The 23685-nt window shown below is 36.0% G+C and overlaps 2 protein-coding genes across 2 annotated transcripts; one reads left to right on the top strand and one right to left on the bottom strand.

Annotated features, from left to right (window-relative positions):
• The first annotated feature begins 443 nt into the window (after positions 1–443).
• si:ch211-110p13.9 (uncharacterized protein LOC562347 homolog) lies at positions 444–5529 on the top strand. Its single transcript, XM_028824854.2, has 4 exons — positions 444–703; positions 1329–1458; positions 2204–2337; positions 3978–5529. The coding sequence occupies exons 1-4, from the start codon at positions 584–586 to the stop codon at positions 4788–4790; spliced, it is 1197 nt and encodes a 398-aa protein (XP_028680687.1). The 5' UTR covers positions 444–583; the 3' UTR covers positions 4791–5529.
• Positions 5530–5967: 438 nt separating this feature from the next.
• rsrc2 (arginine/serine-rich coiled-coil 2) lies at positions 5968–21950 on the bottom strand. Its single transcript, XM_028825380.2, has 10 exons — positions 21804–21950; positions 20502–20667; positions 16650–16690; positions 14622–14809; positions 13392–13544; positions 13186–13308; positions 12996–13075; positions 9360–9589; positions 6889–6978; positions 5968–6611 (listed from the first exon to the last, which is right to left on the bottom strand). Exons 1-10 carry the CDS (start codon positions 21807–21809, stop codon positions 6429–6431), a joined length of 1260 nt encoding a protein of 419 aa, XP_028681213.2. The 5' UTR covers positions 21810–21950; the 3' UTR covers positions 5968–6428.
• Between the last annotated feature and the right edge of the window lie 1735 nt (positions 21951–23685).

Below are 23685 nucleotides of genomic sequence, written 5' to 3'. Positions count from 1 at the left end.
TTTTTTTTGTGATGAACCTAATGAGTTAACAGGATAAACACGTCTCGAGAGGTTTTCCATTTTTGTTAAATTAACTTGACATATTATGGATATATCTCTCTACAATCATTACGTGTGTTAATTTTTATATTCTCCCTTCCTTTCTCCTTTGCGTCCTTCCTCTGTTCCATTCGATGAATATGTTCAAAATTCCACTTATACAGTAACACCGATCACTTACTGGTAACACGTTAGTGATTCTGTCCTGCGTGTTTTTGGCCCTTAAATTATGAGCACGGGTAATCACTATTGACTACTCTTGCTAGTTACCTCCAATCCTGAAGGTGTCGCAGCAGCTGCTCTTCCGTGGCTAGGGGGTGTTTTCTTTACCCGGATGTTCTTGCCGCAGAGTACGTGAGTGACAGATAACACGTCCAATAGAAGAGCTTAACTTGCAAGCATAGGCAGAATTGTCTTTTTTATAAACCTATAGTCTGTTTGGGCATCCTTTGGAGGGGTGAGAAATGTTGTTAAGAAGTAAACCCACATAGTTTGGAGTGGTTTAATAGAAAATATTTTGGAAGTGACAAGAAAGACTGCAGGCATGTCTTCGAAGGTTACTACTTTGCAGCTGCCGCAGTGGAGCACTGGACTGAGAAGCGTGCGCTATTTGTATCTGTCCGACGTCAACTCATTTAAATTGCGCGTAAACGGGGAGACTCAGGTGCGAGTTCTGTTTTTTTTTATTCTTGTAGCAATGCATTTTAAAGTGTGTGTGAGAGAGGAGGGCGCATTTAACGGTTTGAAGTTGATCATTATTTTCGAGTATTTTTTGTTTTTCGAAGAATAGCGTAGGGTTGTAAGGATTATACCGGTATGTTGGAATAAAGCATACATAATTTGGCCCCTCCGTGTTTGTTCGTTCTCAAGGGATTGTCATCTCCTTCCACCTTTCTTTTTTATTAAGGGGCTGCAGTCTTATCTCGAACTCACAGAGACAGACGCAAGGCAGGTCCCCCCAGTGATTGGTGATGACAGGCCAGACCGTCACGAGGAAATCACTAAGAGCTACAGTCTCCTCACAGCCCCGATTTTCAGAGCCAGTGTTTACCCCAGGCGGTCAAACCTTTAAGTGAATCTAACGGATCAGTTCTCCTGTCAACAGCACTGTTTAAATTTGCTTGTTGGTCCGTGAGGTAGTTTTGAATAAGGGCCACAGGTAGGTAGTGACGGCAAGATCTGAGAACCTCTGTCCATTTGTAGAGCCCTTGTCTTCCAGTAGATTGAATCCCAATATGTATACTGCTGCTGCCTCTATTTTTTTTGACTTTTTAAACTTTTTTTTGCAGGAGAATATCATTCCTCTGTTTCTTGGAGCGGACATATTTTCCAAAACCTGCATTCGGACAGAGAATCACCCAAGATTCCATGCAAAATATGCCAAAAAGGGATTGGCCACTAGGCTTAATTTTTCTTCTAGTAAGTGTGTTAATTATACTAATATTAAAAAATAAATAATCCAAAAAGTATTTGCTTAAATTCAAGATAATTTTTTTTTAATATACAGTACAGTGTTGTTAACTTTCAGCATGTGTTGGTCATATTTTTTATAACCTTCAACATTGCACAAAACTGTCAACTGCCTCTTAAAATTATGAACATTTGTTGTTCAGCATGGTGCATAGTAAAGAATTGATCTGTATACAGATTGATTTTTTTTAACCTATCCTAAATGTATTTGGCACCCTATAAAAAAAAAAAAAAAACCGGTGCTGAAACACTCAGAAGACACAGTGACAATTATTAATTGTGGGGGAAATGGAATCATGTGAAGAAAACACCCACCAAATAAAACCGAAAACAGCTTAACCTGGACCTCAAGTTAAGACTTTCTTTGCTTCAATATAAAACATAATGTAAGCAGTATAAGGTTACAGTAGGACTGGAACCTATCTCTGAAACACTGGGGTACAGACAGACACACAGGGTTGGTGTGGAATGAGAGAACATGCAAACTTCTTGTAGGGAATGTCCAGGACCCCAGATAATTAATCCAAAAGGCAGCAGTTGTAACCACACTGCTGCCTTTACCAGCTGTTGTACCGTTATCTTAATATCATAGCCACACTTTACAATCTGTTAATTCAAGTGATGGACATTTAGAAACACATTTGCTTTTCTAATCCACAAGCTCTAACACATTCATTTAACCTTCTCTTTTCAGATTTCAGGGTCCAAGGATTGAAAATGACAAGCAGCAGTAACAGTTTGTGGTTTTACAGTATTCAGGGATTTTTCCGTGTTGCTTTTGAAATATTCAGCAAGGAGGAACAGTTGTCTGTGCTGGATACTTTTCAGGTATTGGTCCGTCACCATTAAAAATTACAGAATTTCTCATTCTTGAGAATCGCTGCTAGCCTCTCTACAAATGGTAGATATGCCCCCATTACCCACATTCAAAATATCACTCTTGTTCTGGTGAATGCTTGCTGTCTCTGAAGGCAACTCAGGTTACAGTTTGTTTGATTTAGTCACCCAGCATCACTTCAGTAGTATATTAACCACTTTGCTTTCACTGAAATTCTCCGTTTTAACTCATTTGCCAATCAGACTAATAAGGTTACATAGTGGAGCCATATAAACACCATGTAGTAGACAGTAGTGTTTTATTATATAGATTCCATCAGTAAGGTTTCTAAACTGTTTTGGGACTCCCCCCAATGAGACGACATGCTGAAGAGCATCCAAAAGTGCGATTGCTGCGTCTGTGGAACACCGCCTATCAGTTGCCGTGGCAACCACAGGTTCACAGCGCTGTAGCGGCTTGCAGTGAAAGCAAATCGGAGCTGATCATGGTCGTGCTTCTATATAAGTGCCTGTCGTCGAATTGGTGATGCTAGGAGCATTATAAATGTAAGGAACAGTATTAGCTGGCCACGACCCTGCCTGGTTTCTGTGACTGTGTATTGGAGAGTGGTAGATCCCGCTATAAAAAATAACTGTGCTGTTCCTGTTTCAAGCGGAATAAAGCTGGTTTTGCTGAAGTACTGAAACACAGCCTCATGTTTTGTGGTGGAAGACAGGGACTCGCACATCATAATCCACTCTCCTCCTGTTAATGTCTTTTAGGAAATTAATGAATAAAGGGTTCAAGGAAGGTCTGATTGTGATAGGAGATATAGAGTGATAGGAATGATAAAGTCTAGATTATGTAGGGTGATGGGAAGAGGGTCAACGGAGAGATAAAAGTAAATGGAATGGTGTGCAGCATTATCTTTGTCACTCTGTATAAAGGTTTAGAGATGACAGATTTGGGGAGTTTATGTGCAACATGTGATAGTGGGGCGGGGGGGGGGGGGGGTGAGTCAATTTGGGGCGAGATCACGACGAAACTAATTTGAGATGGTAAGTCAGCAGAATGGCTGTTGGCTCACTTTGCTTCTGTTTGTCTTTTTGCTGGAAAGACTTCTGAATCTTAAAAAATGAAATAATATCAAGGCAACAGCATCTGTTTCAATAGCAGCAGTGGATGGTTACTAATAAGGAAAGAAGCTGGTAAAAAAAACTGCAGTGCCACCCAAGTTTGTATCAGTTCAACCATATATAGTAGACTGCATAATATAAGTGGCATTATACCAAGTGGCAGATTTGTTGTAACACCAACGTGGCCTGGAAAATTACCACAAACTCAGAAGTATATCATGATCTGCACTGAAGAAGCAAAGTAAAACATAGTTAAAGATTGATTTAATAGTCATTATTTTTAAAGTAGTATTTTTCAGTAACAAAGCAGCAATAAATTTGGAGAATGATTGCAAAAAGCTTGGCATTGCCCATTTGAATTTTTCTACCTGGCAGACTGTCTGAGGAGATGGCTGTTTGTTAGAACTGTATTATTAGTTGAGCATGGCTTCACATTTAAAATTTAAAGCACATTGTTCAGTAGATTTACTTAGGGTGGGGTTTCTTATAGAAACTTTTTTTTCTTTTGTCCACAGGAGGTTTGGAAGTCTAGAATAAATGATGGGCTTCTCTCGGTGTCCTATAATATGAGTGTACAGGTGGATGATCCCTGGGCTTCAACCTGCATTTTACATTACCAGAGGGACTGCTCAAGTAACTTCACGCCAGAAAAAGTGCATAAGCTCTCTCACTGTGAGCTTTCTGCACAGTCCTATGACATGGTGGACACTCCTGTGTCATTTACTCATATTCCCTCTGACCATAATTATGGCAAATCTGAAGGATACTCAGTTGATACAATTGTCAGTCCCATTTTACAAAAAATCAAGAGGCTGGAGTATTCTCTACAAACGCTGGATGCAACTGTTATGGGTCAGTTAACAGACACCATAGTTCCTTTGTTAGAATGTGCTGAACAACTGATAAGCAAAACCATCAACAAAGAGGAAGTTTCAGACACAGTTCTACAGCTGTTAAAGACATATTGTTTATCATCTGTGGCAAACGATAGCTCTGTCTACAATAATAGCTTACTCTTTGCAGTAAGTAGTTGGCTTGGTCAACAGTTTAGTGCAGCCCACACCTGTATCAGTAAGCGGATTGAAAGTTTTAAACTAAACCACATTGACAGAATCACTGACTTGCCTCCTGCTGAGGACCTTGTCAGCCAGCTCTTTCCAGAATCAATGAGGGTGTTGCTATTAAACTGGATGGGTCTCAGTGATGATGCTGCTATCTGGAAGCGACACAGTGAATATCCCATCCTATTGCTTATTTTAGAGTTTGCTAATCATAACTTAATCACTGGTGTAGCACATGTGTTGTACTCAAGTTTAATATGTAAATAATGTTTTATTGTGCTGGAATTGGAACATTTTAATCATGGTTTATGTAAATATGCATTTGGAACATGTTATCAATACAAATTGCCTAAATTCCAAACTCATCCTACTTTGGGTAACACGTGAAATTATTGAATTCTCCTTTCCTCACCCCTTTGGTGGTTCACTTTTTAATGTAACAATATTGTTTGAATTTAGATGGAGGCATTCCAGAGCACACACTGAATGAGTTGGCATTCTGCAGTTTTCCAACAGAGGCAACAGGTCTTGACAGTTGAAGCTAACAACTTTGCTTGTTATGCCAGTTTGAACATCCCATTTCTACAAAAGTGAGGCAGTTGCATAGATTATTTTCAGAACAAATGGTTTTCATGTTAAACTTAACATTTTACATTTTTTATATGGTTACCGTATGGAGGTGTAATCTTTTCTGTCAAATTCAGACATTTCCTCGTTGGAAATATAGTGTACTTGCTCTTAAGGTAGCTTTGCCATGGTGTCTTTGCCCATGCCTATTCCTTAGTACTAGAGAGACCTCATAGTCTGAAACATCTGCCTAATGGTCCTAGTGTTCGATGACAAATGTAATGCCCTGATAATTTCATTTCCACAACTGGGATAGATAAGTCAAAAAAAGGAATAAAATGTAAGTGAAAATTGTATTTACTCATTTAAAAATTAAATGTGTATAAATACTTTTGCACAAATTATGCACTTTGTCTACTATTAACCTAGGGAATTTAAAATTTGTCAAGTTTTAAAAAATTTTCTGGTACATAATTTTAATAAAAAAATTAAATCTACATATATCTTACATATGTATACAACTCTTTGCAAGTGCTAGAATGCTTAAACTAACCTTATATGTAATGCTTCTGAATATTAAAAAAGAATATAAAGTTGTGCACCAAAATATTAAAATTATATACTGTATTGCATTGTATTATCCTCATTAATAAGAAGCTGGTGCAGCATTAAATTAAATCTTACACTAATAGTTCCAGAAAACATTTTATCTGTACAAAAATCCCATACGTGGGTAAGTAATTTAACCTTTCTTACTGGCAAATGATTTCACCCATTTTCTGATTTGCATTAATTAAACTGGATTATCAAGACAGTTGTAAGTACAAATTTAGAAAAGAAAAAAATAAAATAAAAAAAACACTCGAGATAAACACAGTAAGAAAAAATAATGTGTTTTATTACCCAGAAGACCCCAGACTGGATAAATGTGCCACATGGCAGTTCAAACGTAACTCTGAATGAACCATTTTACTATACATCTATTTAATATTCCATTCATGTCTCAACAAAGAAAATATATACAGGTTTTAGTACAAAAAAAGGAAAACCAATGTTTTGCTGCTTGCTATCCTTTTGACATGGTATATTATAAAACCACTGCATGTCATGTGGAGACCCAGATTGCTAAAGCAAAATAGTATCACTGACTAAACTGTATTTACAAATGAATTTTTAATATGGTTTAACTTTTAATAAATTACATATCAAATGCAACAACCATGCAAGCTAGACTACTAGCTTTTCAGTAAACAGGGACTTTACATAAGAACACAAAGCTGTTACAAAAATATCCAGCAATGTCGAAGAGCTATTAAATTAAAAAGGCAGATGAAACTATTAAATAGTATCCATTCCTCTCATTGAAGAGGAAAAACCCAGCCCCATTCCTCTTTGTGTGTGTGTTTGTGAGCGTGCCATTTCATATTGTACATCTAAATTTCTAAAAACCTCTTCTTGCTGCTTAAGAGTTTTTAAGCTTTCATCATCAACTGTGCTTGGAGCTCCACCTTCTTCTTCTCCCTGCATACACATGAAAAAACAAGAAATGAAAAACCTTAAAACACTGAAATATTGATTACAGGAGAGACTACAAATAGAAAACTAAGCAAATGTTAGTTATGTGAGAATGCAGATTGTTGAAGCAAAGGACACTACTGCTCAACTTAGGAAAATAAACCAATGAAAATGGGCTAACAAGACATTTTCACTGAGTGACAACTGTACACATTTACTCTAATTACAAAGAAATTATACATGAACACTCCAAAAACAGAAAGCACAAAATCTAATAGCTTACTTTAATGCCCATGAGTTTTCGGAATTTAACATTTTGGTCCTTGTTTCCAAAGTTCAATTTTTCCCACAGCTCTGCTGTTTGAGACTTGTCCTGCTCAAGAATATAGGATTGACAGGATTTTAAAGAGTTAATTTAATTGTAAATAGTCTAATCAGTTAAAGTATTCAAAGGTATATACAGTACATTACATATTATTTAAAATACTTGCTTATGGTAACTATTACTAGTGCTTGTGTAGATGCCTAACTCCATCTGTTTTCTAAACTGATTAGACAGTGGAGATCCACAAGTAGTAGGTGCCAAACTGAACAACATAGGATGCAAAGCCATGACAGGTATGGTGAGTAATTACTTTTGTCATGTGGAAGAAATACCCACGGAAATATGCAAAACTCTATCCAGAAGTGTCAAAAACATGTTTTTTCTCCTTTCCAAAAATTTTGATATACACCAATCTTATCAAATAATAAGGAAAAAAAAGTCAAATGTTCAAAAATTGGACTCTATTTCACAAAGAACTAATTTCGTCAGCAGGGGTGATTCAGCATCTTTTAATGATTGCTTTTGAAGCCAGGACACAAAACAGACTCTTATAGCAAACCCTGGTGACCCTACAGGTTTATTTAAAAAGATTTCATTCTGCTTTTTCTGGAGTTCTTGATATTTAATACATTATTTACTAATGGGAATGTGGTAATTATCAATACTAGATGGCAACATAGGGAATAATTTACACAGAAAAAAGGCAAAAATTTAAACAAAAGCGAAGCACTTACAACAATTCTTCTAAAATTTCTTGTAAATGAAGGAAAAAAAATCAAACTTATGAGTTACAGAATAACAGAATGCCAGACCAGCTAATTAACTTAAATCAGAGATTAAATGGGTCAACAAAAACAAAACTGGTTGGAACAAAAACATGTAGCTACATAGGGTCCCTGAGAACATAGTCTGAAAACAAACAATCACTAAGTGACAGTGCACACTAAATTAGTTTAACTAATTTTAAAATGTTCACCTTTGTACTGAAGTAAAATGAAATAGAGAAAAGGATTGCAATTTATTAATACAGTAATCCCTCCTCCATCGTGGGGGTTGCGTTCCAGAGCCACCCGCGAAATAAGAAAATCCGCAAAGTAGAAACCATATGTTTATATGGTTATTTTTATATTGTCATGCTTGGGTCACAGATTTGCGCAGAAACACAGGAGGTTGTAGAGTGACAGGAACGTTATTCAAACACTGCAAACAAACATTTGTCTCTTTTTCAAAAGTTTAAACTGTGCTCCATGACAAGACAGAGATGACAGTTCCGTCTCACAATTAAAAGAATGCAAACATATCTTCCTCTTCAAAGGAGTGCGTGTCAGGAGCAGTGACTGTCACAGAGATAGAGAGAAAAGCAAACAAATCAATAGGGCTGTTTGGCTTAAGTATGCGAAGCACCGCAGCACAAAGCTGTTGAAGGCGGCAGCTCACACCCCCTCCGTCAGGAGCAGGCAGAGAGAGAGAGAGACAGAGACAGAGTTTGTTTTTCAAGCACAAATCAATACGTGCCCTTCGAGCTTTTAAGTATGCGAAGCACCGTGCAGCATGTCGTTTCAGGAAGCAGCTGCACAAAAGATAGCAACGTGAAGATAATCTTTCAGCATTTTTAGACGAGCGTCCGTATCGTCTAGGTGTGCGAACAGCCCCCCTGCTCAATCCCCCTACGGCAGGATCAGAGAAAGTCAGCGCAAAAGAAAGAGAAAAATAAGCTGGGTAGCTTCTCAGCCATCTGCCAATAGCGTCCCTTGTATGAAATCAACTGGGCAAACCAACTGAGGAAGCATGTACCAGAAATTAAAAGACCCATTGTCCGCAGAAACCCGCGAAGCAGCGAAAAATCCGCGATATATATTTAAATATGCTTACGTATAAAATCCGCGATGGAGTGAAGCCGCGAAAGGCGAAGCGCGATATAGCGAGGGATTACTGTATAACAAAGAAAATAAAAAGTGTTCTTTGCAAACAAGTTAGCAATCAACAAAACTAAATCAGGTGCAAGGTAGAAACAAATTACAGTATTTCTGAAGAGATGTACTTGATCATTTATGTGAAATTTTACACAAACCAGTAGCTCCACACTATGCCTTTGGTTGAAACCAATTAAAAATAGAAATCTGGTATCTATTACATATTCCCTCTCCATTGTAAGTAACAATCATAGGTACTCCTATGATTAGTCTAGTAGTTTTCTCTGCATTTACAGTGCAATGATAAGCGCCTCCCCCTAGGGATATAGAAACTCAAAACTGGACTTGGGAGATTTAGATGTAATCTTCCATCTCTTATGCATACTAAAGTTAGATTTATCTATGAAGTGAATACCTGTCATTGGTAAATTGTAATCACTTTGTTTTAAATATTTAACATAAAAACAAGTATTTCAACATAATACTGTACATTACAGTTAAAAAAAATAAAATTACCCCTTCTTTTTTGCCTTGCCACAGCATTTTTCTCTTCTTCTCTTGTTCAGCAAACTTCATTGGATTAACTGCTGCAGGATTGTAATAACTGGGAACTGCTATTCCAGTCTCTGCCAGGGTTTTAGCCTGTAAAGCAGCCATCTGTGCTGCCATTGCTATCTGAGGTGTAACTTGTGTTCCAGATGCAAGGAGTGCTGCCACATTAATAACTGATCCACCAGTAGCAGCAACTATAAAACAAAATATTTTAAGTGGTTTAGTTTTATATGAAAATTAATCTGGATACACAGGAACAAGACAAAAACAAATTAAAACAACATACAAACAACTGTAAGAATGTGAATGGTAGAATACCATAAACTCAAAGAACATAACTTGACCAAAGATTGTGGCTAGGACAGGACGGTCCAAGAAACAAGTCTGAGGTTGGGCATAAGCAAAGCTATGGCTTGCTGTTTAATTTTAAGGTAATTTGTTTTATGCATTTGCAAGACTCCTGTGGGGATGAGTCATCTGTTCTGACTCAAATGATGAGATAAGAAAAAACATGAATGAAATAAAATTACAGAAAAAAGCAAGCAGCAAAGTTTAAATAAGACTCGATTTCAAAACAAAATTTATGAAATCCTGTGCAAAGATGATTTCTTGCCTGGAAATTGAGTGATATTTTTAGATTTTCACACACGATGACAACTAAAATCATACATAATTAAGCATATCCCACAGTCACATTCTTGCATATAAGCTATACATATGTTCAATGATGAAAGGTCACGGTCTAGTATTATAATGCCAATTTTCAACCTTGATTGTGGGTGTCCCTGGAGTGCAACTGAAGTGTCATTTGGGAAACAAAGAAAGAATCCAGAAGTTTCAAAATATGATCCATACAAGACTAATTGCTAATCTCAGTGCTTAAGAGTAGCTATGTGTTGTATGTGTGACTCTAAATATGAACCTGAACCACAGACCAAAACAAAGCATACATTAAATAATACAGGAGGACAGACCAGGATTCTCTCACCAGTTTCTATTATAGTAAACTGTCTAATCTGAATTATTCTATTTCAGGGGTTGATTTGTTTCAAACCTAGTTTTGTAAAATTTAACTTGTATGGAATGTTATTTGATTTTAAATTTCCTATCACATTCCAAGAGTTAATGAGTAACAAGTCTAATATGAAAAGCTCTAAATCCTCTCTAAATACACTGTTTTTATTATTTATTTGGCACTTTGTAAATTGCCAAAAGAGGCATTATTTTGTTTGACAGTCACGAAAATTTGATACATCAAATCATTTACTAAATCAATCCAATCTCTAAAGAGCCAAGCGCAAGAAACAAACATGTCTATCCTTGTGGAGAAGCCAAATGTACCCTGTATGTTCCAGCACTCTGCTGCCTTTTTAAACACCAAGAGAAAGTGTGAGATCCTTGTCTAAGCTTAAGATCTGTTGCAGTGACTGAAGCCCTTCTGAGAGACAAATCAATTTATCATTAAGGGAATTAAAGCACCTACTGGAAGAAATATGCTTCTCCCTGTGACATGTTAAGAAGCCCAATGCTCACAATAGAGTCCAGCTGCAGTCAGGATAGTTTTAGGCCTTGGACAGATTCAGCAACCTGAGACATTCCGAGGTCCGTAAGACACCCCTGTCAGCAGCATCTCTTGACTCCACCCACTTTCCACACCCCCACCTTTGTGTTAGCAATATACTTTTGTGCTAAATGTACAATTATAGTAATGGTGGCAAACTGAATGCGTTTGCAAAAAAATATTTATAAATAAAAAAAAAGCTTCACCAGGATAAACTGTCATACTAATATAATAAACGTCTCTTCGTACTTGCTGCGAGCCATCCCCAATGTGTACATAGAGCTGTTCGGCTAACGGAGAAGGCCTTAAGCTGGGCAACTCAGACTACTACTTTATGCCTCTTTGTGCTTCTGAGGGTGCGTCATTCCTCTCGAGTATAAACTCCACCACAATTAATGCATTGTTAATATAAATATTAAAATTTTGTACATCAATAATACAGTACTAATGATATAACACAGATAGGACCACAAAGACAATACTCTAAATAGCTCCTAAACATCCTGCGCGTAGTATTGCATATTTTGTCTGTTTACATAAAGGATAGGATTTATTTGATTCAGAGTCTATATGAATATGTAGTGTTAATCAAAGTGGAGTGCAGCATATAATTTTTTCTTTTTCCTTAGCATTTCCCATTTTTATATGGGGGTCAGCCTTCTGATTATCAGTGTAGATCCTTAGCCACAGAGCCACTACTCCATTGAGTGCAGCATATAACTAACATATTAAAAAGTGCAGTATCATGAATGAGACATGGCAAATGCAGATATAAAACGTATACTATAAAATACAAAATGTTAAGATTTTTTGTTCAATTTCTTTCTAATATAGGACACCAAAACAATTGCTTCAGATGCAGAACCGAGAGACCTTGATAGTTTACAAGTTTAATATAAAGGAATTGAAATCGTCATGAGGGGCGTGTAACATAGGCGTCAGTTAACCAGTGAAACAGGGGAATGGCTCCAGAAGGGAGCCTCAATTTATGGACCTCATAGTGTCTGAAGTGCTCAGATCTATCCAAGGCCTAAAACTGACCTGACTGCAGCTGGACACTTCTCAACACTCAAGGTAAGCCGAGGAAAACTACACCACACTATGTACGCATGGCAAAGACAAGCCATGCTCTTCAGCACAAGCAAAGCTCTTCTCTTGAAGCACAACAATCAACCTCACACAGCACTTTTCCTTTAATGACCTGGAATTGAAGGAATTTCCAATGTCAAGAGAACACAGCTAAACATCAGCTTTCTCATGTTTGGTACTATGCAGTAAGCTCATGATTTAACTGTCAGGTAAACTTGATTTCAACTGATGAAAAAAAAAAAAAACTCTGTTACCACAAGTACAGAGTACACTGAAATTCTTACTTGCATTTACTAATCAAAAGCCCTTTTACACATAACAGTGCATTAGAGCAAGCTCAAATATCAAAAAAGAAACACTAACAGGCCTGTAAAAATCCAAAGACTTCAGAAAACTTCCAAACAAGCAGTCTCTTCTGGGTGAAATCTATAACGGTCTCACTTGTCTTGCATTCCTGTCTCTCATGTCAATATATTTTATATTATTAATTAATTGTTTTTAAGAAACAAAATGTAAGTCAATTTGATTTATCTTGATGTCAAGTTTAACTGCCTGGAATTCCCATCCATGGATAAGGAAGTGGGATCATTACTGAAACATCTCAATAAATCACTGAGATTTACAATAGCAATGCAAATATCTGGGGTAAAAAGGTAGATTCAATGCATAAATCAATTCTAATCATCACCCTATATCAAAACTATGTCAAAACAATTAAGTGCCCTGCAACATAATCACGTTTTGAGAAATGTTCATGTTTTCTGTGATGTAAAAGATCCGGTGTTGATCCAAGAAGTTTAAAACAAAGTCCTTCCTTTTTTTAAAGTGTAAAGGCTGAACCTAAAGTGCAAATAAAGATTGAAACATGAATGTAGTTTGCTAAAAAACAACAAAAAAACAAAAGAAAAAAAGACAAAAAATGTATTAATTTACTTTACCATCTGAATTACCTGCAGCTATCTCTTGTTGTTTTTGTTTTTCCAACATTTCCTTTTCTTTTTGTTCTTGCAATTTCTTGGCTCTTTCCAATCTATAAAAACATATCTAAATGTTACTAACTTTAAAAATTCAAATGTAAAACTTAAAGATATAACAAAACAGTTTAATCTCTCCTAATACACAGCATAAATTATACACTACCTTCGAGCCAGAGCTTCTTGAGCATCCATGGCAGTATTTCGGCCCCTAAAAGCTGGTGGACTTACTGACCTACTTCGACTTCTACTATATCTGCGAACTTTTTCACTTCTCTTTTTTCTCTCTCTGCAATGCAAAAAGAAGTTCTTTTAATATTAAGTAAAAATAAATCACAATATATATATATATATAAAAAATTGTGACAATACCTGCTTTTACTTCTACTTCTGCTCCGATGTCTGTGTTTAGATCGTGACCTGGAGCGTGACCGGGCACGCCGTTTTCTGTCTCGACTTCTGGATCTTCTATCCTTACTTCTAGACCGTGACCTTTTTCTGTCTCTGCTTCTACTGCGGTATCGTCTGAAAGAAAAAAAAAGAAAATTTTTTTTAACTATAAATGAAAGTACACTCTTTACAACTCATTACACCATATACTGTACAGCATGCAAGAAGGTAAAATGTGTATATTCCACTTTAGGAACCTTTATAGACATTTAGACTTTTAATTCTATGACTACAGTTGTCACATCAATTACAAACACAGAAGAGATTATATAAAAGTGGCAACAACTCTTACGTAACTTTATCCCTTGACTAGATAAACAAAACTTTTATAGATAGCTTCAAAACAAGTAGACCCTTGAACCAGATTACGTTTTTGGTTTCAAATGCTTTGGTTTCCTGAGTGTCTATTTTTGTTATGTCCCCAGCTTTCTCTCACTAGGTTCCTGTTCTACAATTATCCTATTATTCCCTTTCTTACAATAATCATCAGGCTTTGTGCCCACCACAATACCCTAACTAGCCTATGTAAAACTAAACAAAGAAAATAAAATCAAGCTTTACAAAACTGTACACATACAGTGTACACTTTTCCAAAATAAAAAAGCCTTCACACCACTACTTGTGGGGCATCTCCAAAGAAACTACCACCAACTCAAAGCCTTAGACCCCATTCAAAGAATTCCACGCCATTCTGTAATAAGTAACTATTTTAACAATTACTTCAAGGTAAGTAACTTATCCTTGTACACAGCACTGTTTGAAATTTTACAACTTTCATGAGGATATGAATAGTAAATAACAAACCCAGTCATTTACTTTCTAGGTTACTTGTGTTTAGTTGCATACTGATGGTACCTACCTACTCATACATCCATCTACCTGTGTGTCTTGAACAACTGAGGGTCAAAGAGCAGAAAGCCATATCAACAAATGGAAGCTCAAGCCAGGAGCCAAACCTCAATTAAATACAAGTCCAGTCCACCACAGTCACTAGACCAATTTAACATGCCCATCAACATGCATCCCGAGAAAAACTTGCTGACATTTGCAAACTCGAAACATGCTAAGACATGCTGGAGTTATGAGACAGGTTTTCTATGCCACTTTTACACATGTAATTAAAACAGAATATGCAGTTGTAAATCTACTTGCCTTTCTCTTGACCGTGACCTGGAAAAACTTCTACCACGAGATGATTTCTTCTCTTTCCTTCGTGGTCTGTCCTCTCCATTTTCTGAATGCAGTCTCTCACGTCCTTTATCTATGGACTGCTCCCTATCATTCTGGTCTTCAGACTTGTGTGATTTGCACGCTTTTTCCTCCAAATCTTTTCTTCGTGCCTGTTTTAAGAAGAAGTTGGTTCTTTCAGGAAAATAGTGCAACAAAAAGAGTTAGTATGAGAGTTGAGACAAAAACGAAGGCAAGTAGAGAAGCAACATCAGTCACTTCAGTGTTCCAATACCTTCTTCACAGTGATTTGTTTTTTTCAAAGTGTATGTAAACTCTGTACATTTCCCTTACTAACAGTATCTTTAAGGACAACTGAACACAGTTCAATAACACATTTAATTAAAAAAATCTGAGACTAACATTACCCTGCTTTTTTCAGTTGGAGGGACACAAGGAATGGTAAACTAACTCTTGATAATCAGGCCTCATTTTAGAAACTTAATTTGCACAGGACACTAATCTAATGCAGGACACTTTTGGCTACACACTCATGCACCCAAGTAAAACTTGGAGCCAAATGCCTAAACATATGCAGCATTTGGGGGACATGCACACAAACAAAAAAACTGATCCAAACACACACTATTTAGAGAGAATCTATACCATGTATGCTTGCAGCAGCAGTAATGATGCCACCAAAAAAATAGGCTCAGTGTATGTACTTTATTATTACACATAATTGTGGTATAAAAAAACATTTTGTGCATTTACACTGCAAAAAGAGCAATTACAAACAATGAAGAATTCATTAGTTGTTCATGTCTAATGTGAAAACTGCTTATGAGTACCTTTTTAAATGATTAAATGTTGAATACAAAGTATATAAACAAAGTCAAATCACAGCTGAAGTTACAGTGAAATAAACAGCTCTTGCCTACCTGAAAAAATTAATTGCAACTTTCACCAATTAATATTTTGCTCTTTTCAACTAAACTATTTTTAACAGTTGTCACAAATAATCATCAAGAGTGACAGCAGAAGGTTTTGTGTCCTTGTTCATATCTACATCTGTTCATGTGGCAAAATTCTCAAATCTTCTTAATCTAATACAAAGGGACCAGAGCTTGGAGCTTATCCCAGGGGCATTGGAAGCAAGGCAGAAATCTCTCCCCCACAACCCCCATACAGGCCACTTACATATATATACATACATACATACATACATACATACAGACCATCTGGTCAAATTTACAGTTGCCAATTAACCTAGGTCAATTAACACATGCACGTTTTCTTGATCAAAGCATAACATTTAGTATCACAACCCACCCCCCTCCCAAAAAATTTGCTGTTGGAACTTAATAGGGGAAAAGACAACACCACACAGTACACCCAAACTGTCGTATGAAACAATTTTTGAGGTAAGATAACCCAAAGGCTGAAAGAATTTAAGGGCTGGAATTACTTTACCAGTACAATGTTAATTTCAAAAATAAATGAAAATAGTGCTAAAAAGGCAAATGAGTTTGAATGACTGATAGTTACCTTTTCAGGAAGTAGGCATAAAATTTTGCTATCTGAGTCTGCAGCGTCTTCAGTTCACTGTGTCTCTTCGTGCATTAGCACGCTGAGTATGATTTATTATAGAAATGTTATCATGTGATCTAAGCACAGAAGTAACTTTTTAAAAGAAAAACGCTCCAATATTAACAAACTTAACCGATAACTAAATAATGAATCAATCTTACATATTTAGCAGACATTATGTGAAAAGTGGCTATAAACAAAAAACAAACTTTACCTTCATGTCAAGGTGTTGTTTGCATTCATGCTTTTTCCATGTAACTCCATAATCTTATTTGATAACATGTACCAATTGATTTTGTTTTCTTGGTACTTACCATATATTTTCAAACTACTAAATATGTATTGTATTTAGAACACACACACAATAAGACAAAAAAGACTGATTTTGTTTTACAACCCTTAAGTCTATAAAATGTTAATTACCTCTTTGCTTCTGCTGCGACTTCTTTTGTGCTTCTTGTCAACTGAAAACAAAAAAGGAATGAAAAACATTTACTTTCCTCTAAAATTTACTATAATCATGTATATGGTAATGAACAACTATAACCTCAGCTTCGCAACTGGCCAGGTAGGACATTTGTTGATCGCGAGCGTAGACAAAGATTTATGGTAAAAATGCATCTTTTTACCGGTATACAATCCCACTTTTCTTGCCACCAATTAAATCTGTAATCTTCTTAGGCTCTCTCAAAGTCACTGTTATCTGTTGCAGCTCAATACCCAGCGAATCACTTTCCTCAACTTAAAAATTGTTTCTTCATACAAAAACTTAAAATACACACAAATCCTGCATTTCAGTCCTGTGTGTTTTTTTTTCTAAACATTGCTTCTTGACTGGCCAGATCTAATCCCCAGCATTTCTCAGCATTTTCCTCCACAGCAAAACCCTCTGATGTGTGTCTCAGTACATGTGACTGCCAAGATGGGGTACTTCATTGGTGATTTTATAGGTTTTGTATATTTTTTCAGGTCTTGCAATATACAATAATATTCAACACAACAGTTAACTTTGGAGATCTACTCACCTTTGTGATTTACACTACAGAATGACCAGGTCTAGTAATATTTCTGAGGCGCAAAACTAGATAGTATTGCTTTAAAATGAAAACTACTACATTTCAGACTGAATTTAGCAGGAACATAGATAAATAAATATGCCTGAGCCATTACACACCCATTGTAACAATTTTTTCCTAAACCCTTCAGATTAAAATAAATTTTATATTTCCTGTACCCTGTAGGTATAACTATAATGACACTATAAAACAAAACACCAGCGGGTCCCAAACTCAGTCCTGTGGACCCCATGTTTTTGGTCACATTAGATTCACAATGAGTGATAACAACTGAAGTCATTTAGTCGTTTTTCTCTCCTCTTATTGTGCATTCAGAAAACCATATAGAAAGAATTCTGTTGTTGCTATAGCTTTAAATGCTTAACTTTGACATTTTCCTATTATTTTGCCTGCTTTCTATTTAGTTTGCTTCCTTCACTGAAGCCTAATATTGACAATTAAAAACAAGCAGATACCCAGGCAAATAACACTGAATGATGATAGGCTGCAACTACTTCAGCGTCAGACCTACTAATTAGTATGTAATAAATAACTAGAATATTTAGATAAGTAGAATGAAAAAAAATCCCTATATAACTACTTAGTATATTGAATAAAAATGTACCAGTTAGTTTTTCTATTTCTACATTGGCCCCAAAACATAGAAACTGAGAAACAACAGCTCACTTAATTAGGCTAGGTTGACCAGCTCTGCTTAAACGACGGACAAAGCCAGTTAATACAAAGAGTTGGGTATCATATTTCTAAATTATATAAAAAGTACAAACCTATAAACTATCATGTTTGAAGGATGTGACATTGATTTGCTTTCCTACAGGTTAAAACATTTTTGGACTCAGTTACACATTTAACACATTAAGACAGATGTCTGCAATTACTTATACCTGTGACCCAGTATTGGGGCTCCTTCACTCTTGATTTTTAAACATTGACCGCAAATTGTGCTGCTGTTACACATTACTTTCTTTTACCATGTGTGATTTTAAAATTACATTTCATCACAAATGCTATATAATGCAAGTCACTATACCTTTTCAGTGCTCAACTGCATGAACAGTGACATGACTCCTTTGTGCTCATATACTTCCAGCTGTGTTTATTTACTATGTCAGGGCTCACTTGCAGCCGAACAAAAGCATGCTCTACCTAAGAACTCATTGATATGCTCATCTTTATTGTTTAAAAAAAAAATTAAGTTACAAAGTCATTGATTTAAACAAAAAATTTGTGATAATGGTTCGTTTGTGTTACTTTTCTGAACAAATGTTTACAAAAGACCACAAGTGTTCTTTTTCCTTGAACATTACTTAATGCTTGTTTTAAATCTTTATTTATATTGTTTACAAAAGATTGGAATACTTTATCAATTAACATTTAATTGCATTTATATCATTGCTACTTCAGTAACAGTGTTAGTTTTTATCAATGTAAAACAATTGGTGGCCAAATTTAAATTTACTTAAAACTTTAACTTCACTTTAACTTTTATTGTTTTACAAAACTTTGCTCTTACATTTTATTAAATGCTGCACTACTTGAACTATATGTATTTAATGACTGCATATTTCTATTGTTTTCAACAATGTAAAGATTTGAATGGAAACAGAACAGCAATTTATTTAAGCTTTTTATTGTGTTACATAATATACTGGATTGGTAATCAAAAATGGTAACTAATTTCAGTACTTTTCTTAGTATATCAAAGTTCGAAATGTTGGTATTGTGAGAACCCTATTCATATAGTATTACCACTCAACTTACGTGTTTTTTTTTTTTTTTTTTAAAAGGACACAATATATATTTAACACTCTTGCTTTAATTGAAGAATTCTAACCATTAGAAAGCAACACACAGTCCCATCTATAACGAAGGGGATACACTGTACTGCCGAGTGGGTGAACAGCTTTAAATCTGTAACCATCACTAACAAAGGGCAGTCATCACAACACACTTCAGCTTGTGTCAAAAGGGCTCACCAACACCTCTACTACCAACTGTTTTTAGTAACTAACTTCTAAATATTATGCATTTTTTTTAAACTTCTAAAGGTGCATGACGGAGTCCATCCTCACTGGATGCAGAACATCCTGGTGCATTACCTGCTTAGTTAAAGATGCTAAAGTAATGAAAAAGGTGGCACTGAAAATTAATGTCACTCAGTAAAAATAATACACAGTATACTATGTCTGCTCTTGTATATACATGTTGCATATTATGAATTTTTTATGTTAGTGTGGATGTCTTCATATTGGCACTGTATCGCGATCACTATTCTGAGGGGAAATTTAGGAATTTCAATGCACACGACAAACAAACTTAAGTTTATTGGTACTTGTGTACTAAAGGGTCGGCAGTGAAACCTCCCCCACGGACCCCAGCACTACAATGGGTAGGGGGAAACCTTATGCAACCTCCCCTCTTCAATTTACTGCTACACCATCCATTTAGTACACAAGTACCATTTTACAATGACAAAAGCAAAATCCTTTTCTAGCAATATGAGGCTATAAAAGAAGAAACAAGATACCAATCCACTACATGGCACATTTCAGCACACCTGCATGGTTTATGGCTTGGGACTAGGTAGGAGGAGCTACAAAATGTGGGGCCGATTTTGAATGATAGGAGGAACCACAAAATGGGGGCCTACATTTAAACATCTTCTCATAACAAACCTGCTGCTGCCAATTGTATTATGCCCTTTCCGAACGTGGCTAAAGTCAGATTACTTTCAATATGGACTTGGTCACCCTATAAATATATTTATATATATCGTATGATGCCTGTTTAATCATACTAGACTTCATTTGTTACATTATGTTTGCAATTTCAGAGTGGGCTTACACGTTGGGATGCACTTAGTAAAAATAAACTGAATATGCAGAAACTAAGAAAGTGCAAATATCACAATAATGCAAACAATACTTTAACCTAGTGTCCATGAACTTTGTCACAGCAGTGTTAACTAGTGTACCACCCTCACCATCTTAAGATATAATTCATAGTCTTTAGTATCATTCACAAATTACATTTTGACAAATAAGGAATTTCAATCATATTAGTTGAAAGATTTTTGAAAACAGCAAGCAATAATTAAACTCACTCATTTTCAAATATATATAAGCTATATATATATATATAAGCCCAAAGCATTATTTGACCTTTCAGACAAATACAGCTATACATTAAAAACACATACTTAGCTTTCTTTTTCGGTCTTTTGAACGGGAACGTGACCGAGATCTTGAAGGGTGGTGATGTTTTGAACATCGGGGAGATTTAGAAGAATCATTACCATCTTTCTTTTTCTCAACATCTGGAGAAGGCTTTTTTACTGGTGTTGCCTCTTGATCCGTATCACTTGCCTTTGTTCATTAAAACAGAAAGAAAAGCAAATTAAAGACTTTAGAATATCAAAAATTTGACAAGATCAGGTGGGGCAGCCCACCAATGCTCACCAATACTAACCACTTATTCCCAAAAAACAAGGTGTAGTTTTGAAGGTCCCCTGAAGTCCTACTGTCTACATAAACCATGTGAAAAAAAACTTCATAAATCTTTGTGTGAAAACTTGTCTGTAACCCCATTCTCATTCAAATAAAATGGAATTACTAAAATGTTAAGTACACCTATGTTTACTTATAAAAACTTTTGTATGATGTAATTGCAACACCTTACATCTACAACGACCGACACTTCCACAAGTTGTTAAATAGTAAACAACTTCGGCAAATAAAACTAAGGCGATCATCTGATCTGTAATATGTCCAAATATCATAATACAATTACTAAAAATTGCGGCAAATAAACAGAAAGCGATCGCCTGTTCAGTAATATGTCCAAATACCATAAAACAATTACTAACAATTGTGTCAAGAACAAATCACCTTTTCAGTAATACATCCAAACATCGTAATACAATAAATTACTTATATAGGACGAAATTATAGTCAAAATAATAAATGCTCTTTTTTACGTGTCTTGACTGGATGGAAATTTCTTCCTCAAATATCACATATAAATTTAGGCTTCCAAAACCCAAAAATCCCGACATGCTCTGCGGTATCATTAAGCGATCACTCCCTCTGGAAAAAGAAACATTAAAGTTCACGACGAACACTTAGAAAAAATACGTGTGCGGTGTAGTTGTTGAGAAACGACTATATATTCACGTTACAAATCCATATTTAATCTAAAAACGGGTTTTATTAGCTGTTATATAAAATAGTAAATGTATACACATTATTTACATTACACGCATCTTAGTTTATTCACTCAACCTTAAAATCCATCACGAATCTTAAAAGGATAGAAGGCAGAATGTTTTTATTCTGTTTTAAAGTACAGGGTAAGCTCCAAACACAAAGCTTCCCGACATGGCTGACGCGACGCCATCTTCTCCATCACCAAGGCACCCCAGATAACATTTCTTCTAAATCGTTGAAAATCAACTCTTAGCTATCCGCCCACCACATAGTGTTGTTCAAACGCATTGTCTTACCCCCATAATCTATTTTTTTTTAAAACACCGAACCGAATGAAAGTCCTCGTCGACGAGCCTCCACCACCCGCCTCCTCTTCTCCTTCGACGAGTCTCTCGTGCAACTGCTTAGCCGCGCGGTAGGACTGGCTGGAAGGGGGGGGAGAGAACAGCTGCGCTCGCGCGGGAGGACCCGGATGATGTCGTCGTAAAGGTCCATTAGCAGTGTACAGTCTACGTATCTTGCTGCCCCCAGGTTAAGCTGTCTGTTAAGCTTTTTTATTTACTCATAAATCGGTTAAGCTTTTTATTTATGCAGTATTTATAAGTCATTGCATTAATGAACGGGAAATATCTTGAACAGTTTAAAAAATGATGTGTGCGAATATTACCTAAGAAAATGGCTAAATCAAGTAGGCTATCTACTCCAGACCATTTTAGAAAGGGCATCCAGAAAACATTACAGTATATTGACTGGTGGGGTGCTGTCTCTTGTTAGATTGAATGCGTTTTCTCTGACAATCCAGTCTGGCCGGCTGTGGCAAAGCGAATGCCCCTGGCGTCCCGTCCGGAGTGGGACTCATTCTTCTGCCCCCAGCTTAAATGGAGCAGGCGCCGATTACCCTTGGGGGAAAAAACAGGTTTGGGAAACCAACCTAAAACACTCCCTGGTAATTTACAAACAGCAGAATTTAGGGTAACCAAGTACTTGGCATTTATGATATTTGATTCTTTAATGCTGGTCCTAGCACTCAAAGAGCTAGTCCCAGAAAGTAAAAAAATGACAGATTACAAATAGAAGCAGGCAAAATATTGTTTTATACTATTTAAAGTTCAGTGATTACAAAAATTATGTGAATTTTTTGATTCTCTGCTAAGGATCTAGCCCTCTATGGACCTCTAACACAGGGTGAAAAAAGAAAAATTTCTATTACAACTGAGAATATTTTGATTTGAACCATTTAAATTGAAGTACTGTACACATCTTTGCAATTTCTACACTGTGGTGTGCTGGGCTGGTAACATCACTTCAAGAGGGGCCCACTGAATCAACAAGCTAATTAGATGGGAAGGCTCAGTTATGGGACACACTCTGGACCCCCTGGAGGACAGAAGAGAATGGAAACAAAACTGAGTGCCATGATGAGCCAGGCTGCACATCTCTCTCTGACACATTAACACTGAGGACTTTCAGCCGACCAATCATTCAGCAGAAGTGTGCCAAGAAACATGACGGGGGTCCTTTATGTTAATGGCAATATATATATATATATATATATATATATATATATATATATATATATATATATATGTACTTATTTAAAGAGCTGCTGTAAAAAGCTGCTGTAAAAAGCTGCTGTAAAAAGCCAGATTTCTCCCTGGGGACAAATAAAGTTCTCTATCTATCTATCTATCTATCTATCTATCTATCTATCTATCTATCTATCTATCTATCTATCTATCTATCTATCTATCTATCTATCTATGTAATATTTCAAATATCTGATGTGACTGTTCTTGCTAATTGTATTCTTCTTCTGTAGCTCATTACGTTTCTTATGAACACCCCAACTAAGGATGGATTACAATAATTTAGACTAGTTTTGTCAGCTCTTCTGATGAGACATGTAAGTTCAAAATTCACCTTGAGTTAACCAAGCTGATGTTTTTATCAACTCCAGACATTTACCCTTTTCTAACATGATGTTTATTTGAGAAATGAGCAGAACTTTTCTGGAAAGAAATTACTTTTTTGTAATGTTTAAAAAGTGAATATTTAAAGAGATGCCATCTGTTATGTTAAACCAGCTTGTCATGTTACTTGGCTACTGAAAATGTACCTTGTCCACTAATGCTTTGGTGTTTACTTAAGAATTAACTGATAATTACTTTAAGCTAAGTG

The sequence above is a fragment of the Erpetoichthys calabaricus genome, chromosome 18 (assembly GCF_900747795.2).
Source record: "Erpetoichthys calabaricus chromosome 18, fErpCal1.3, whole genome shotgun sequence".
Classification (NCBI taxonomy): domain Eukaryota; kingdom Metazoa; phylum Chordata; class Cladistia; order Polypteriformes; family Polypteridae; genus Erpetoichthys; species Erpetoichthys calabaricus.
The sequence above is the reverse complement of the archived record's forward strand: the minus strand, read 5'-3'. Positions and strand labels throughout refer to the sequence as shown.